The following is a 19,672-nucleotide window of genomic DNA, read 5'->3' as shown; positions in this document are numbered from 1 at the left end:
TACACCACCTCCCTGTGGGGAATAACGTACAGCGCTGGGAGCCGTGCTCCCAGCGCTGGGGCTTTGACCACACTGGCGCTTTGCAGCGCCGCAATTTGCAGTGCTGGAGAGGATGTGTTTTCACACCCTGCTGCAGCGCTGCAAATTTGCAAGTGTAGCGATGGCCTTAGTTTGAAAATTTTAGAATTTTGTGGTAGTTTTGCCATTTAAAAATTGGAGATAATACTTAACCATCCAGGACTGTTTGAGGCTTAGTGCAAGAAATGCTTGGAGATCTTCAGCTGGAAGGTGCTATGAAGTGCATTTGATTTTTCCAGTAACTGAAAGATAATCTGTGCAATAAAAAAAAATTATTTATAAACACTCTATTTTATGTGAATGTTTTATAAATGTTGCAGATGTTTTCTAAAATATCTTTTTAGATTAGAATTAGCCTGTCATTATAGAAATGCTGAAGTTCTGGTTGAGGCAGTACTTTCAGTCTAATCCCTTATTTTCAGATACTTCTAACTTTTCTGGAAAGTTATCTCTGGAATTTAAATTTCTCATTCTTATGAGCCCTTGTGTGCATGCATGCATGTTAAGTTAGTAAAATTCTCTTCGTTGTTTGAGTATATCAAAATGTATACCTTTTCACATTCAATTTTTTGATAACTTTATCTCTAACTTACATGTCATATGTAGTCCTCAGTTAAGCATGCTTACAGATGGGGATGCGGGGGGTGGGGGGGAGAGTTCTTTTGCTTACCTTTTTGCATTAATGTGAATAAGTTACCGTGTATCCCCATGTATCATACACCAATAAACCTTCAGTAAATAATCATTGAGTTATTACTCAGACAATTTATTCTACTTGCAGGGATTGAGTGGGAAGGTTGGCTCATTGCTCCTGCCTCATATCCCCCCCTGTAGAGCTTTTGAGCTGCACAGGATAGATCAGGGGTCCACAATCTTTCAGAAGTGGTGTGCCGAGTCTTCATTTATTTGCAGTAATTTAAGGTTTCACATGCCAGTAATACATTTAAATGTTTTTAGAAGGTCTCTTTCTATAAGTCTGTAATATATAACTAAACTATTGTTGTATGTAAAGTAAATAAGGTTTTTAAAATATTGAAGCTTCATTTAAATTAAAATTCAGATCTTATCAGTTTAGTGTGATCTTTGCCCTTGCTTTTCCTTGCTGAGTTTTCCAATGTCTGGCATGTATTTGGATGATTTAAGCTGCACACAGGCTTCTTAGTGATCAGTTGTTAACCGGCGCTGAGAGGGACAAAGGACATATTTCATGTGTGAAAATACCTGTTTACACAGGTAGGTGAATCCAAATGCTGAAAGCATTGCAAACGCAATTTTCTTCAAACAGTTAAATTTCACTGGCAGGGACATCCAGCAGGTCAGAATAGAGAACAGCAGGTCAGAATAGAGGCCCCATGATCTCTCTCTCATTGCTTCAAGGACACTCCGCAGATCTCCAAACTTTGATGCTCACACTTCCGAGCTTTTTAACTGAATGAGCTGCATTTCGAAATCTTCAACATCCATCCAGTGAAATACAGACAAATCCAAGTCGCTTCCATTGAACTTTTCAGGTTTAATTAGAAAAGAAAGCATTGGGCCAAATCGCTGGAAATCTTGAAATCTGTCAGAAAATTCTGATTCCAGTTCTTGCATGTACATTCTAATCTCAACGTCAAACGCAGTGTGCTGTTCCACTTGGTGTGATAGTAATGTAAGCAGCAAATCAAGACTTAAAAATATCTGAGTACAGTGGCACTGGAACAGTTTTTAAGGTGGGGGTGCTGAGCTGCACCCCCTCTTGCCCCTTTCTGCACCCCTCACTGTCCCAAGCTGGGGCCAGTGGGACACAGCTGGGGGCGGCTGCAGAGCCCTGGGCCGGTGGCTGGGACCCCCAGCCGACAGCAGAGCCCTCCTGACCAGTGGCCGGACCTGGGGCCGGTGGGTGGAACCTTGGCTGGCAGGGGGCTGGCAGTCGGTACCCTAGGCCGGCAGTGGAGCCCCCGGGACCGGTGACCAGGACCTGGGCAGTGTGAGTGCCACTGAAAATCAGCTTGTGTGCCACCTTTGGTACATGTGCCATAGGTTGCCTACCCCTGGGATAGAGGCTCTGTCTTCTTCTGAGCGCTGTTCTTGGAGTGCCCTTTTAAGCACCAACTTTCTACAGCACTTACCATCTGTACATTTAACTAATAAAATGCATATAGGTGAATAGATTTATCAAGCTACATTTCAGACATCATTACTTTGCTGAAGGAAAGTGGAGTTTTTTGTGCACAGATTTTGCAATGTGGTCATTAACTATTTTTTACTATAATCTAGAGAGAAAATCCTCAAAAGTTTGACTGCCACTCTGCAATAAAACACAATCTTGGTACAAAAGGTCACTAGCAATTTGAAAGAGTGCAGATGGGTTTTTTGTGTGTGTGCACTCTGTTGCATGTTTACATTTGTACCATAAATATTGAACACCTTCAAGAAAACAAGGAACATCATCCGATTTCCTTGGTAATTGATTGAGAGTATAATGTGTCATATCAAAACAGGCTAAAAATGAGGTGAGTTTATGAAGGATTTAGTAAAGCTCAGAAACGAATGATTAGAATAACAAAACATTCAGGTAGCTTGCTTTATACTTGAGTGACAAATGAGAGCAGTGCATCAGAAATCAATCCAAAATACTCTTTCACTGTGAACACTAAGAAATCAAGGCTTGATGCTAACTATAACGGGTTAACTATTAAGTGATCAGCAAAATCTTCATTAGCACTACTAGTTTGGAAACCCTGAGTGTTTCTATGAATGAATTAACAAACAAAACAGTAGTAAAATGGCTTATTTGCCTCTAGTTCTAATTATTGTGCCTTCTATTTTCTCCTTTTTAGGTGGTTTGTTTAGTGCAGTAGTGCTGTTGACTGACTGACAAGACTAAACATGAGGGTAGCAGGTAAGAAAAACAGTCACTGGGATCAGATTGATGTGATTTTTAAACCAAGCCATATACTGCATTAATGAGTAAAAGATAACTGTGATGTCTTTTATTAATATCAAACTTCTGAAAGAAGCATGGCAGTGTTAATTTAATGGAAACAGTATTGCTTTGCTATTTCACTACCTCTTTAGCTGTCTGTGAAGCATGGCATTAAGAAATCATGAATGGCAGAAAAAAATGATGAATGTTATTTTCTCCATACCAGTAACATCTAGCTTCCCTGAAGGTCGAAAAGAAGAAGCAAATGTGAATTTGGTCTTCCTCTGAGTTTCTTGGTGTAACCCTGGCTTTCAGCTTTTTATATGTAGTTCATTCAATTATTGTATATGCATTTCAGTTACTAAACTGGAATTTTTGCAGGGGAGGAGATTCAAGTTTATTGGAAAAAAACATTTTCTCTAGTAAAAAGCAACAGTCCTGTGGCACCTTATAGACTAACAGAAGTATTGGAGCATAAACTTTCGTGGGGGAATACCCACTGCTAACATGGCTACCCTTCTGATATTTTGTCTAATAAAATGGCGAAATGTTTACAGGCCAGTCTTTGTTTATTAGTACCCTGGATATGACAGACATCTCAAAAGAATGCAGAAAATATTCTATACATCACTAAATTTAAAAAGTGTATTTAGCACCTTTCACATCAGATGTCTTATGGGTCTTTTTATATATCTTTCAATCTTTTAAACAAGAATCAGTTCTAATCGTAGTGCAAAATAACACCAAAGAAACACCAGTCATTGTAGTAAATAACACCAAGGAAGTGATATACACATTAGAAATTCAGGAAACCCAACAAATGTATACAGTGATGTTTAGTACAATAGGAAGAAATGGAATTTGAAATTTTTCAGGACTTGAAGATATGTCTTTGATGTAAATGTTATGAGTGGTGTTGGTATTTGTAAGGCAGAGGTCAGTAAGATGAAGGAATGAGAAATGGGTAACTGTTCCAAAACAGAAGAAATAACTGGAAATGTCCTGTATAGAAGGATACAGCATTACTTCTGGGGGGGATTCGGTGAAACTGCACACTCACAGAAAACGCCCTTCCCCCAGAATTCCTGTGCTTGCCTGCAGAAAACTGCAGGGAAGCAGCGTCGGGGAGATGACCATGGGCGCAGTTTTGAGAGGGGATTGCCCCCTTCCAAACAGAAGTGAGGCGTGGGGGGCACACAGGGTTACGTGCCACTGCGCGTGCCCCCCCCTCCCCATTTCTGCAAGTGCAGAGCTGCCCAGCTGAAGGAGTTCCCTGACTCTGCAGCTGAACGCCATCTTCTGGGTCCTAGTGCCAGTTGTGCTCCCCTTCTGTGTGCTGGGAGCCTTCTTTTCTGTGCAACAGTGAATGCTGGGGGTGGGGCTGGGTAACGGGGGTGGAAGGGAAGAGGCAGTGGGGAAGGAACGGGGGGTGGAATAGGGCAGGAGGATGGGGGAGTGAGGGGAGGGGAGTGGAGAAGAAAAGAGGATAGGGGAATCATGGGGGGAAGCGGGAGTCCAGCATGCGGCATCCCTTGGCAGCAGCTGGGGCTCCCCCGTTAAGCAGTACCATCGAACCCTCACCCTGACAAGCCTTACCCCCCTACTCCTGGACTCCTACAACAAGCCCCCACACACCCAGACCCCTACCACACTGATTCCCAAGGAGCTGCACCTGGACCCCCACTCCATCAAGCCACCTCCCCCAGCATCCGGCCCCCACCACTGAGCCCTCCACACCCAGGCCTCCCGACTCCTGCCGATTCCCATCTCCCCACACCCAGATCCCCCTTGCTGAGCCCCAACCACCTGCACCTGGAACCCCCCAACAAGCCCCTCTGCATCCAGATATCCCACTGAGCTGCCGGCACCCAGATTGCCCCACACCTGGATCCTGTACACACTAAGCCCCTCCACACTTGGATCCTGCGGGGCTGAGTCTTCCCACCCATACCTGGTGCACCTGGCACAGAGGCGTGTTTCTGGGTCAGGCCCAGCCCTTGCACTGTGTCAGGGTCAGGTGCAGCCTCACTGCCAAATCCCTGTACCGGTGGAGCTGGGGGCTTCAGGGTGATCTCCCACCTCAGTGTAGCCAGTGGCCTGTGCTCCCCACTGCCATGCTGGAGCTACATTTATTTATTGACAAATAAAATTTGCAGAATTTTAAAATATTGTGTGCACTATTTTTAATTTTTTGGTGCTGAATTCCCTCAGGAGTAACAGCATATCGGAGACCGAGTGGGTAGAGTTCAGAAAGAAACTGGGAGTGAAAGCTGAATAAACGTAACATTTGGAAGGCAGTAATAGAGGTCTCTGAGAAGCCTATTTACCTATGAGAAAAGAAGCAGGAAACATCAAAGAAAATTCAGTAGTGTGTTGCGTCTGTATCACAACTAAACAATTTCAAGGCATTCTATTGCGATGTAATTTGTAGTGTTGTGTTGCAGGAGGAATGTGTGAGTGTGCTAGTTAATAGTCTGACAAATGGTTAGACTTTTCAGCAGTGTGATTCATACATTAACTTAGTAACAGTTACTTCAAAGTAAGCCAGGACATTAAAGTTAACAGTAAGGCTGTGATAGAGAAATAGCACATGGAACATACATTTTTATTAACTGTATTATGTATGCTTACATCTGAACTTAGTTCAAACAGACTCCCCATTGGGGGTCTGGTGAAAGTCTCTATTTTATGCTATGGTAGGAGTGGGCAGATTTTGGAAAGACTGGGAAATGCTCCGTTTTCTGGAAGGTCAATCAGGTCACCAGTGGTGGTTGTCTCCCTCCTATAATCCTCCCCACTTCAGCCCTGCCAAGATCTCACAATCAGGGCAGAACCTGGTAAAATTTATATATGTAATCTTAGGTTGACATTTCTTAGGTATAGTAAGCAAGTACTTTAGTGAAGTGCTTTTAGTTCAAAGACTAAAGGAAGGGCTCTCTTAGAAATGTCTTTTCTTTTTTTATAGAAAGAGCCCATACAATTCCATGGGAGGGCTGAGAATTCTGTGGTGTTTCTTTGGTGCTGGTACAGTCTGCCCACTTTTTCTTGCCTGTTCTATATATAACAAAACATGCACCATCTGTCTAATTGACGATATGTCATGTTCCAAAATCTACTTTTTTTGTAGATGTGACTCTGAAAAATAAAATCAAACCACTGTAAAACCTAAAAATAACCTCCAAGAAAGAAGTAATAAATTACATCTGAGACTTTGAGAAAGTATTTAGATAAAATGTCAAATAGATGCAAATATTAGCATTAAAATACTTTCAGACAACTGTTTTAAGTTTTGAATTTGCTTTGAGTTTACCAAGAGTATTAGCTATGGTTAAGGCTGCGAGTCAGTCACAGAGGTCACAGATTCTGTGACTTTCCAGTCTGAGCAGCTCAGATGTCCCCAGGCCAGCCACACTGGCCACTGCTGGGGCAGTCTTGGGCCACCACCTTCCCCCAGCACCTGTAGTGGTCTGTGGGCCGCCGCTCCCTGCCCTGGAGCACCAGGTTAGGGTTGCTAATTTTGGTTGGATGTATTCCGGGAGATTTAATCACATGACATAATCTTTAATTTCTGGAGACTCCAGGCCAATCCTGTAGGGTTGGCAACTCTACACCAGCAGCGGTCCCAGGACACCCCCTCCCTGGAGCTCCCTCCAGAGCACCCGTGGTGCCCCTGGAGTCGCCCCTCCAGAGCACACAAGATTTAGTCAGGGGTATATAGTACAAGTCATGGAGAGGTCATGGGCCATGAATTTTTGTTTATTGTGACCTGTCCATGACTTCTGCTAAAAATACCCATGAGTAAAACGTAGCCTTAACTATAGTTTTGTCAAATAAAATTATTGTAGGCATGTAGCCCCCCCCCCAGTAGTCCCCCCGCAGCTCCCTTCCCCAATCCCCCGATTGCTCCCCACCCAGTTTAGGGTTACTATATTTCAAGTTCCCAGACAAAGGGCACTGCCAGGGGGATTGGGGGGGGGGGTACTGGATGGGTAGTTGGGGAGGTGCTGCAGGGATGTGTGAGTACTGGGAGGGGGTATTTGGGGGGTGCTGGCAGGGATATTTGAAGGGGTACTATTAGGGGTACCTGCAGCCTCACACTTGAAGTGGGGCGCAGTGTTGCTCCCTGTCACTGGAAGAGCAGCTGGCACAGGGCCGTGACGCCGCATCAGTCTATCAGTCAGTGCCTCACTGTGGGCTTCTCCCCCTCCCCAGGGTGGCGAGCCAGGGCCTGACTCTGTCACCCTTCCTGGCTGGGCTCTGAGGCCCCATTGCAGGGCAGGCGGCCCAGCCTAGAGGCACTTCGCAGCTCTGCTTTCCTGGTGGGCCAGGCGGCCCAGCTCGGGGCCCCCTCCCCTGATCACCTGCCACCTCCATACCCACTGCTCCCAGAGAGGCTCCTGCTGCCTCACTTGCTGAGCCCGGATGCCAGCACTTGCTCATTCGCCCACATGGCCACTTGTCTCACCCCTGCACTGCTGCTGGGTGGCAGATGACAGAGCTGGTGGGGCTGCGCTTGCACCACTCAGGGACACACTGTGTTCTGCAGCCCAGCCTGGCCCAGCCACCCACCCCTGCTAGGAGGCCCTGTGCTGGAGAGCAGGCACGGCTCCAGGCACGGCTCCAGCCCCGGCTCGGCTTCAGCTTGTTTGATCTTTGCAGTCCACTAAGAACTGTCTGGCAGTCCCAATTTGGCCAGTGTTCGCCTATTGACGATCCCGATCTAGCATATATATTGTTCTGTAAATGCCAGTGTGACTCCAACACACTATTGGTAAACTGTGAGATGTGAATTGGTGTCCCACCTCAGGGTGGAAGATGGCAGTCAGAGGTACAGCTGAGCCTCACAGTATCATTATCATTGCAGTGATTTAAGTTCACACCTTGACAGTACAAAGCTTCACTTTTTTTATTTATTTCTCATGTACATTCTTTTTGTTTACTTTATTCCACAGTTTGTTTGTTACATGTTTCTGGCAGCATTGTAATTTAACACAATTCATTGTGGATTTCTCATGCAGTTTATTTTTTGTGGTAAAAGCTGATATGTATAAATTATAAAATAGAAATAGATGCTGAAAACTTTATTTTCTGTGGTTCTGAATAGGTGCTGTAAAGTTGGTGGTAGCTGTCTCAATATTTCTACTGACATTTTATGTCATATCTCAAGTATTTGAAATAAAAATGGATACAAACTTAGGAAGCCTGTTTGGTAAGTGATGTCTTCTAACTGTTCTCCCAACACAAATCTGATTGACCTTGGATATAACTTGAGTGAGTGCTACATGCTCTTTCAGTGGTGAGCCTGGCATGGTCATGCTCCAGAAGAATGCATGTTTTTAAGAATATACTTTTATGTTCTGCACTAAAAGGTAAAATATTAATATTTACAAATTTTAATGTGAATATTTTAGCTTAAAACGTTCATTCAAAATATACACAAGATTTTATCCATGCACAGATCATGTTTAATAGTATTTGTGATTTTAGTCCAATGTTCTTTAGACTGTAAGTATAACAAGAGTGCACAGTGTGATTGTAGTCATCGTGTTGGTCCCAGGATATTTGAGGGACAAGGTGGGTTAGGTAATATCTTTTATTGGACCAACTTCTGTTGGTGAGAGACACAAGTTTTCATGCTACACAGCTCTTTTTCAAGCCTGAGAAAGGTACTCAGGGCTTGTCTACACTTACATTTTATAGCGCTCTAACTTGCTGGCTTGGGGGGGCCCTAAGCGCAGCAAGTCTGAGTGCTTTAAGGCACTAGTGTAAACAGTCTCCAAGCACTGGGAGCTAATCCCCTCATGGAGGTGGGTAACCAGAAGCACTCTCCCGTGGCGATGCTTTGAAGTGCGAGTGTGGTCGCGTGTGAGCACTGGGAAGCGCTTTGAAGTATCCAGTCTAGCTATGCCCTCAGTGTGTCATAGCTAAATACAAGATCGAACAGATAGTTTAGCTAGAACGTGCGTCTATATAACACAATTCATTTTAACGTGGTCCCCGCTATAACGCGGTCCCCATGTTAGCGTGGTACCGCGCATGGATCCCAAATCCCACATTCTAGCGAGGGTCCTGTGTAGTTAGCACATATTCCAAGGGACTACTTCACCTCCAATATGTGCTAAGTACTTATGCTATGCCATAAGGTAAATAGGGGTAGTCTATTTTTTGTCAAGTTCCAAATTTCTTGGTCAAGGTGTAGTCAAGGTCCAGACTCCAGAAAAAATAATTAAAAAAAATAGTAACAATAAATAAATAAAAAGATTTCAGGGTCTGTTCAAAAGCATCTGGTGATATGAATTTGGCCTGTGATCTGTCTATTGACTACCCTTGTGCTACCCCACCTCATCTCTCCGGTATAACTAGTGGGCATCCAACATAAACTGTAGAGGTGCTGCATAGACATTTCAGAATTTACTTATTTTCATTCCTTGTCCTTAGTATTAACATAAAGTGCACATGCTGGATGTAGTATACCAACACACATACAGTGATCAAACTGTGTCAAGTGTGCATGTTATTTTTCTGCTCTCCGTATAGATTCATAGATTTTAAGGCCAGAAGGGACTATGTTGATCATCTAGACCAGTGTTTCCCAAACTTGGGATGCCGCTTGTGTAGGAAAAGCCCCTGGCGGGCTGGGCTGGTTTGTTTACCTGCCGCATCCGCAGGTCCAGCCGATTGCGGCTCCCACTGTCCATGGTTCACTGCTCCATGCCAATGGGAGCTGCTAGAAGTGGCACGGGCCAAGGGATGTAAACAAACCGGCCCAGCCCACCAGGGGCTTTTCCTACACAAGCAGCATCCCAAGTGTGGGAAACACTGATCTAGTCTGACCTGCACATCGCAGGCCACAGAACTCACCCACCCACTATTGCAATAGACCCATAACCTCTGGCTGAGTTACTGAACTCCTCAAATCATGGTTTAAAGACTTCAGGTAAATAGAGAATCCACCATTAACCTAACTTTTGGGTAGCTTAAAAACCAGACTCCAAATTTTGAAAAGTGCCTTCTGATTATGGGAGCCCAGCTTTAGACACCTACACCCTGATTTTTTTCAGAGGGCCTGAGCACCTACAACTCCAGGGATCTCTGGGAGCTCAACATATCTATTATCAGATCTCCTGTATCTAAAATTGGCCAACCAAAACTTGAAGCACAGACTGTTAAAGACTGCATTTCAAAATTTGGCCCCTTAATTTGTGTCTTACTGTAAATGTTTGTGCTTTATATTTGAATATGATGGTGGGAGGTATTAAATGGAGTATCATAAACAATCAAACTTATTTTTATAGATATGCAAAAGACTAAATGAATGGGATTATAAACATTTTACTACCAATGAAATATCATTGTAACCAAAGCTTTTTAAAAACTTTCTTCTGTGTTTTAGCTAGATCAGCATTGGAGATAGCTGCACACCGTAAGTATTTCACATGCCACAGTTACTGCCGTTTGTATTTACTTTTGTCTGTATATACAATATTGCTGTGACTCTTAAATACTGACTCTCACTTTGATGTAGAAATTGCCACCTGCACATAAAAATGCAATGAGAATAGCTTCAGAAGTAGAAGATTGTTTCACATCTAACCAGAGAATTGCATTTGTTAGATCAGCATATGTCAGAATAGATATTTTAATAGTTTGTGATATTGTACCTAATTAATTTTACTGTTGCATGTACAGTATTTAAGCTACAGTTCCATGTGTGTATCGATCAGTATTATCTTTGTGCTCTTTTGGTCAAGTACAAGATAGGGTATGTGGGAAATAAATTTTTACTTTTATTCCAGGATGGAGACAAATTACACTAACTGGCATTATTTATTTATTAATCAAAGTAAAAATAAATTTCTTATGAAGGATATATGATGCGGCTCTTGAGTGTTAATACATTTTGAAGAGGGTTCCCGACAGCCCTTAAAAAGATGATCAAACCGTTCCCTGAAAATCTTCTGTCCCAGCTTTTAAGTAGAGCCCTGCACGGATACAAATTTATATCCGCAGATGCAGATATCTGCGGATATAAATTGATATCCATGGAACTGCAGGACTCTCCCGGGAACCACAGCTGCAAAAGGAGCAGAATGTGGGGCTGCTCCTCCCAGAAGCCAGCGGCCCGTGTTGGCAGCTCCTCTGGCACAGCTGTACCACCCCCAGCTCTGTCCTCTGGCACGGCTGTACAGACCCCAGACAGGAGACACAGTCATGCAAACAGCTGTGTGGAAGGGACAGGGGCAGGGCTCGGGGTGGTACTGCCGCACAGGAGAAGCTGCCGTCACAGGATGCTGGCTCCTGGGAGCGGCGGCCCCACATTCTGCTCCTTTCGCAGCTACAGGTTCCTGGAGAGCCCTGCAGTTCTGCAGATAACGATTTATATCTACTTTTAAGCACTTGATTCAAGATGTCTTTGTTACATTATTTAAGCAAGGAGAAAAGTTGTATTTGTTCATGTGTTACAGGACTGAAATCTGGTAGATGTAAGTTCTGTTTCTGCCTCTGCTGCAAAATTCTGATGTGACTTCAGGCAAGTCATTTAGGGAATGATCCAAAGCCCACAGAAGTTAACGGAGAGATTCCTGTTTACTTTAGTGGGTTTTGGATCAGGTCCATAATTTTTCTGTATCTGTTTCTCCATTTATAAAAAGGAGATACGCACCTACTTCGCAAGTGAGATTAAACAAATGCTTGTGAAGTGCTTTCTCCCAGAATTGATATACAGACTGAGTTATGCACTGTTGTCACTATGTTGGCCCCAGGATATTAGAGAAACAAAGTTGGTGAGGTAATATCCTTTATTGGACAAACTTCTGTTGGTGAGACAGACAAGCTTTTGAGCTTACAAAGTGCTGCTTCTTCAGCTCTAAGCTCTGTGTAAGCTCATAAGCTTGTCTGTCTCGCCAACAGAAGTTGGTCCAATAAAGGATGTTACCTCATCCACCTTGTGTCTCTATATAGACTGAGATCATTTGTGACTTGCCTCCACCTTTTCCTTAGATTTGACTAATATTTATTTACTTTCATATCTAAATCATATTTATTTCCTTTCTAAAGCTACAAAACCACCCAGATACAAATGTGGGATTTCAAAAGCTTGTCCTGAAAAGCACTTTGCCTTCAAAATGGCAAGTGGAGCAGCCAACGTAGTTGGACCAAAAATTTGTGTAGAAGATAATGTGTAAGTATTTGCTTATTTGTCAGATTATCTGTATGTACCTTTTTAAAATCTATTTTGGATAATTGCTCGGTCAGAATCTCTTGAATACAGACTATAATGTATTGATTGTTTTGCTAAAGTAAATAGAACATCTTGTGGTTTACTCTTAGTTTAATATGAAAACAAATATCTGAACTGGTACAAACGTACCTTTTTCATGTACTTTTGACACTCACTAGCTGTATGTGGGATTGTACTGTAGAATTGTTATACTTTTTAAAAAATACTTCCTTAAACTCCATCTGGCCAATGACAGATAAAATATATTTTTAGTCTTTCTTTAAAAGAGCCCTGCCAGGGTAAAAAGATATTTTAATAATAAAAAGGTAATTAAACTTTGCTGATATCTTAGGTTATTAAACCTAAACATTTTAAAAATCTAATTCACTTTTCATATTTACAATAAATTCACTTAGCCTAATATTATTAATCAAACTAATGAGTTTCACTTTTGTTTAAATTTCTAGTAACTTTCACTTTTTATATCCACTAGTACCTTGCTACAAAGGTTGGGTTGCATGCACTGCAGGGAAATGTTTGAAAAATTTTATTCTTTGAAGTTATTAAATTGAATAAAAACATACTAGTAGTTTTTTAATGCAGCCCTTTTAAAAATACAAAATCTGTTTTATGCCTGGGCTATTTGTATTCCTTAAATATTAAGCTAATTGGATTACTTCATTAGTGTGCTAATTTTGTTCCAGACAGTCTCACCTCTTACATCATGATTGCCCTTGAGTTTATCCAATAGAGTACATGTGACTTTATAGGTTACAGTTTACCAGCTCAGTTTCTGAATAAGTTACATTGCAAAAGGATTTCTAGTATTGCTACAACTACCTAAGAACTTTGTTTACTCCAGTCACAATCAGCATTCATGTGAAGGTTGGCTTTAAAATAGTACAGTTTAGTTGTAGGTTTCTCCCAGCGCACACTCTTCTGGTGCTGCATAATTCCAATATGTCTTATATCAGCCTAGGCAGAGTTGTTCCAAAATAACTGGCAGTTTTTCAGTGAACATCATAACAATTTATAATGCTGCAGATGACAATTTAACTACAAAGTAATTTTAAGTAGAGGACAGGATTTTCATCAGAGTGTACTGTGTCTAAAGAGACTTTGTAAAATTAGAAGCATTTGAGCCAAAGGATTGTCTTTGGCTTCAAGACTGTACCCTGTCATGATCACTTAACTCTAGTAACACAGATCCACTGAGGCTGGAATATACCAAGCTAACATGCTGAAGAATAGACAGATAGTTAACATGCTTAACTATGGACTAATGTTCCGTCCGCCCTTCCTTGCACAGCCAGTACTATACAAACCAATGACTCAGCAAGTTGGTTAGACTGCTTAAAATCCAGTTTGGCTAGATTGTTCACTACCCTGCCAAACTGGACTTTAAACAAACTATCAAACTTGATTAAGTGGCTGGCCAGCCACATTCATTATAGTCCAGTGATGTAATTTTCCTTAGAACTTACTCAGCAAACAGGTACTTATGAAATAAGTCAGTTCCAGAACATGAAACTAATTATGGTTGGTATAGCTGGATTCTTTAGGAGTTGCCCCTTCTTTTCTAGCTAGGCAGTGGCTATAATACTTTGCCTCAACCCTCTTGAAATCTTTCAGTGAGCAGAAGTGTTATCTTCAGTTTCTTGACCAAACTTTAACTTAGATAGTTATATTCTGTCAGCCTGAAAGTCTCCTTTAAAATTCCTTGTGCAGTTGAGGAAATTATTCTTTAATTCCTTCCTAAAACCCTGTTATCTAATGCTGGTGAGTGAATACTGCATTCTGCCTCAGAGGTGCCCTAATTTCCTGGGGGTGAGTGGTTCCAATATTGTTTTTATAAAGTGCTTGGGATCCATCAAGATGAGAATCGAGATGGTTTGAGTTGTCTTTATTATGTATTTTCAAGCTTAACACAAGGTTATGTTATGTTTGTAAAGAGGGAGTATAGTCTCAGAGCACTGAACTGGGAAGGGCTACTGCAGGGGTAGGCAACCTATGGCACACAAGGCGGCACACAAGCTGATTTTCAGTGGCACTCACACTGCTCAGGTCCTGGCCACCGGTCTGGGGGCTCTGCATTTTAATTTAATTTTAAATGAAGCTTCTTAAACATTTGAAAAACCTTATTTACTTTACATACAAAAATAGTTTGTTTATATATTATAGACTTAGAAAGAGACGTTAAAAAACATTAAAATGCATTCCTGGCACGCAACCTTAAATCAGAGTGAATAAATGAAGACTCGGCACACCACTTCTGAAAGTTTGCCGACTCCAGGGCTACTGGGTTGTATTTCCAATCTTGTCAGTGACTCAATTTGTGATCTTGAGCAATTCATCTAATCCCTCAGTCTACCAGTCTATACAGTGTATGTAATAAAACTTCCCAACTTCTCAAGGTGTTTATGAAGCAAAATATTTGCAAAGATTTTTGGAAAACCAGAGATGAAATGCTATATATGTGCATCATATTAATCGTCTGATTTTATTTATTTATTTTTAATCTCATATAGTTAAATAAGGAGTGGTATGTGTGTTGATTTGTTTGGCAAAGCTTCTGCTGTAATTGTCAGATTCTCCTCTGGAACAGGTGATAAAAAGCAAGAGGCACTTCTTAGTAACAAATAGCGTAATGGTTCTGTTTGTATGATGTACTATTATCCTGCATCATCTGAATAGGATCTTCTGCATCAATTTACAGTACTTTTTGCCAAAAGTGTATTATCTCTGCTAACTTCCTATGAGGGTGCCTTTTAATATCTCTTGGTTTTATATACACAGTTAAGAATCTATATTTATAGAGGTCTTTATTTTTTAATGCAGTGCCTTTGACTTATATTTTAAAAGCTCACATAATATGTTGACTCAATATTTGGATTAGTATTCTAAAACCAGCAAGCTGCTGCCCTCTTCTGAGAAATTCAGTATTACATTTGTACATGCTTATCACTGCTGCTGCCACCTGGAGGGTGAGGAGAAAGATCTAGCCACTAAGCAAGAATTCACTTTAGATAATGCAGCTGTTTTATGGTTGCTTTAGATTGCCCTTCATTATCTGTGCTCAGGTGATTATTCAGATCTGTTTGTACAGTAACTCATCGCTTAACATTGTAGTTATGTTCCTGAAAAATGCTACTTTAAATGAAACAATGTTAAGTGAATCCAATTTCCCTATAAGAATTAATGTAAATGTGGGGGCAGAGGGAGGTTAGATTATGTTCCAGGAAATTTTTTTCGCCAGACAGACTATAAGTATGTGTGTGTGTGTGTGTATACACATATACACAGTATAAATTTTAAACAAACAATTTAATACTGTACACAGCAATGATGACTGTGAAGCTTGGTTGAGGTGGGATATTTCCCAGGGAATGCTTTACTGCTAAATAATGAACTAGCACTCTACTGAGCCCTCAAGGGTTAACATGTTAATGTAGCCTCACACACTACGAGACAGTAGGAATGGAGGGAGGAGACACAACATGGCAGAGAGGGACAGACACACACACTGTGTGTGTGGGAGGAGGGGAGGGGGAGAGACACACCGTGTGTGTGTGAGAGAGAGATGCACATTGCCCCTTGAAGTACGCTGACCACATTCTAAGTATGCTGCCTTTTTAAGTAGATCAGCAAGTTGAGACAGCAGCTGCTGCCAGAAAGCTTCCTCTGTCCTGAGCCCTGTCCTGTCCCCCCTTGCTCTGTGGAGATAGGGTTCAGGAGCGGAGGGAGGGGACACCCTGATATTAGCACCCCTTTCTCCTGTGGAGGGCCCCCCATCCCCTCTGCACAGCAAGCAGGAGGCTCCCAGTAGCAGCTCCAAGGCAGTGGGTAGGAGCAGTATATGGCAGTGGGGGGAGGGACAGCTGAACTACTTGGCAATTGATATCCTGCTAGGCAACTGCTGCACAAGGAACTTAGGGGAGCTGATGGGGGGGCCTGCTGGTCTACCCTGGTTCCAAGCCCCCACCAGGTAGCTCCAACGGGCTGCTCTTCCTGAAAGCAGTGGACAAAGCAGGCGGCTGCCAAACATTATAAGAGAGCATTGCATAACTTTAAATGAGCATGTTGTCTAATTGATCAGCAACCTAACAAAGAAACACGTTAACCGGGATGATAAGTGAGGAGTTACTGTACAGCAAACATCCAACAGCCAGCTAATAAAGCAAGTCAAATTGAATAGCACTGTTACAGAGGTAAATGAACATTCAACATAAATTAATGCATTTGCTTTACGTTGAGTTCCAAAATCTATTGACATTTCAGACTAAACTTCATTAGGAAATTTTCTTTTGGATGGTTGGCGATTTTGAGGGAAAATACAATTTTCCTGTAGAGCTGGTGCAGTTCAAGATCATGAAAGTATGAGATGATATGGTTCGAAACCCTTGCATCTCATAGTATCAGTACTGGATTGGTCTGAATGATTACTGCAGAATACTGTCGTATCTCTTTTTACGTTTGATCCCTGAAGGCAGTTTTATTCTAGAAGAAAACAATTGTTGGTCTATGTTCCCGTAATACTATACTGAAGTAGAATGTTTCTTTGTAAAATTCCCTAAATAGTTAATCCTCCTTTGTTGAAATTAGTCACTTGTTTTTATTCTGATCAGAGAACAGATTAGGTAATTACTGAAGGAAAGCAGAGACTATTTCTGAGTTACTGAAGTTTTAGCTGTGTTCTGGCAAGTGCTAGATACTTCAAGCAACCGCAACAAGAGGTACTGAATACTAATATGGGTGAACTTGAGAGCCTTGTATTAAATTAGAATATTGATATAGAAATTTGGTGGAATGAGGATAATCAATGGAATATGATCATACCAGGGTACAAAATGGCACTTTATATGGGGGAAAAAAGCATAGAGTCCAATGAAGTAGAAATCTTAAATGAACCAAACTGTACCATACATTCTCTATGGATAGTAATTCCATGCTTGAATAATATATATAGTAGTAGGGATATACTACTGACCACCTGACCATGATGGTGATAGTGACTGTGAAAGGGAGGGAGATTAGAGAGGCTATAAAAATAAACTCAACAATGGGGATTTCTGCTATCCCCATATTGACTGGCTACATGTCACCTCAGGATGGGATGCAGAGAGAGTTTCTTGACACCTTAAATGACTGCTTCTTGGAGCTGCTGGTCCTGGAACTTACAAGAAGAGAGGAAATTCTTGATTTAGTCCTAAGTGGAGCACAAGATCTGATCCAAGAGGTGAATGTAGCTGAACCGCTTGGTAAAAGTGACCATACCATAATACAGTTTAACATCGCGGGGGAGGATACCAAAGCAACCTACCAAGGGAGCATGTATTTTCAGAAAGGGGAAGTACACAAAAATGAGGAAGTTAGTTAAACAGAAATTAAAAGGTACAGTCCCAAAAGTGAATTTCCTGCAAGCTGCATGGAAAGTTTTTAAAGACACCATAATAGAGGTTCAATTTAAATGTATAACCCCAAATTAAAAAACATAGTAAGAGGACCAAAAAAAGTGCCATGGGGCAATGAGGATGACCTTGGCCTTGATCCACTTTCAGCTGTGGATGGTCACAGGATGACCTGTGAAATGATCGGTATCGGAGGGTAAGTATACAGGAGTGTCAACTGCTGGCTGATGTGAAAGGCAGTCAGGGAGTCGAGACTGAGGACTGCTTGATTTCCTGTTGTCCCTCATAGCGAACAGGATGCCCCAAGCCGTGAAAATGATTTGCAGAACACTGGGCTTCAGGGACTGCTTGTGACATAGGGAAAAATTCCTGCTGAGATGGTCCACGAGATGATTCTGGACTCTGGGCAAGTGATTAGCTATTGAGAGATACTCGTTGATGCAGAATTGCCATAACCTGATTGACTCTTGGCAAAACACTCTGAAGTGTGCTCCCTCTTGCATCTTCATGTAATACATTGCAGTGGTGTTGTTGGTAAGTATGTGAACCACTGAACACTTGATGAGGTCTAGGGAAGCATGACAGGCATTATATATGGCCTGAACTTCCAGCACGTTGGTATGCAGTGAAGCTTCCTGCTCGGACCACAAACCTTGAACCTGTAACAACCCCAGATACTCTCCCCAACTTATCAGGGATGCATCAGTGACAACAGTCATGATCAGGAAGGGCCAGATGAAGGGAAGACCTTGACATATGTTCCCCTGAACCATCCACCAGTGCAAGGAGTCAAGATCAATAGAGGGAGGCATGGACCAACCTATCCAAGGTGTGGAGGGTTGGATGGTAAACTGTCCTGGGCAATATTTGAAAAGGCTGAAGGCACAACCTTGGAAGCTAAACCAACTGCATGCATGTTGACATATGGCACAAGAGCCTCAGACACATCCAAACTGTCATGGAAGGTTGAGACTGCAGACTGAGACAAAGGCAACAAACTGTCTGGAAACGGTCAGCTGGCAAAAACGCTCTCAAAGTTGTAGAGCCTATTAGGGCCACCAGTGAACTCAATTTTGAGTGTGGACCAACATTAACTTTCCAGTGTTTAGGGTGAGAGCCAGATGGTTGAGTAAGCGCAGTGTAATGCATACATAAGGAAGGATGACTTCTTTGACTCTGCCTCTTGGTAGCCAGTCATCCAGGTACGGGAAGACATGGATTACCTTCTTCGTGAGTTACACTATCACTATGACCCTACATCTGGTAATAATCTGCGGACAGAAGACAGACTAAAAGGCAGGACCGTGTACTGAAAATGACAATTCTCCATGACAAATCAGAGAAATTATCTGTGGCTCAGGAAAATTGCCACACGGAAATAAGTGTCTTGAAGGTCCAGAACAGCAAACCAATCGTTCTCAGAGAACACAGGGAAGATAGATGACCATTCGGAACCTTGTGTGCCTGTTATATTTGTTAAGATTGCAGAGGTTGAGCATAGGTTTTACCCCTCCTTTGGATTTGGAAACCAGAAAATACTGGTAGTAAAAACCGTGATCCTGTTATTCCGGAGGAACCTCTTCCACTGCTCCCAAAGCCAGAAGAGACTGGACCTGCTCGAGGAGTAGTATCTCATAAAAGGGGTTCCTAAAAACCTAGAGAGTGGGAAGGAGGTGTGCAGAGGAACTGGATAGCATAGCCCAGTCTGACAGTGCTTAGGACCCAACTGTTGGTAGTAATCGAGTCCCAAACACTAAGAAAATGAGTGAGGCTATCCCCGATTGGGGAGGACTGGTAGAAGTCATGACTGGACTACTGTTCTGGACCAATGAGTCAAAATGGGCACGTGATAGCTGGTTGGGGAGGGGTGTGTGGACTGGCCTAAACCTGGACCTGGATGCTTCCACATATGAGCCCCTTTCTGGGGTAGTCCTGCTTTCTCATGGGCGGGAAAGTCTGCCCAAAGGGATGTTGCAGGCAGTACAGTTGCTCCTGCTGTTGTCTGCTATAATAGCGCCTCTGATTTGCTGGTGCAGCCCCTGCACAAAGAATATAGGG

The 19,672-nt window shown here is 42.3% G+C and overlaps 1 protein-coding gene across 1 annotated transcript in view; it reads left to right on the top strand.

Annotated features, from left to right (window-relative positions):
- The window catches only part of FAM3C (FAM3 metabolism regulating signaling molecule C), a 52,612-nt gene that overhangs the window by 17,664 nt on the left and 15,276 nt on the right, over positions 1–19,672 (top strand). Inside the window, exons 2-5 of the mRNA XM_039519710.1 lie at positions 2,901–2,962; positions 8,091–8,195; positions 10,380–10,409; positions 12,044–12,167. Coding sequence (XP_039375644.1) covers positions 2,950–2,962; positions 8,091–8,195; positions 10,380–10,409; positions 12,044–12,167 — 272 coding nt within the window. The 5' untranslated portion in view covers positions 2,901–2,949. The remainder of the gene's footprint in view (positions 1–2,900; positions 2,963–8,090; positions 8,196–10,379; positions 10,410–12,043; positions 12,168–19,672) is intronic.

Source organism: Mauremys reevesii, linkage group 1 (genome assembly GCF_016161935.1).
Source record: "Mauremys reevesii isolate NIE-2019 linkage group 1, ASM1616193v1, whole genome shotgun sequence".
NCBI lineage: Eukaryota > Metazoa > Chordata > Testudines > Geoemydidae > Mauremys > Mauremys reevesii.
The sequence above is the reverse complement of the archived record's forward strand: the minus strand, read 5'-3'. Positions and strand labels throughout refer to the sequence as shown.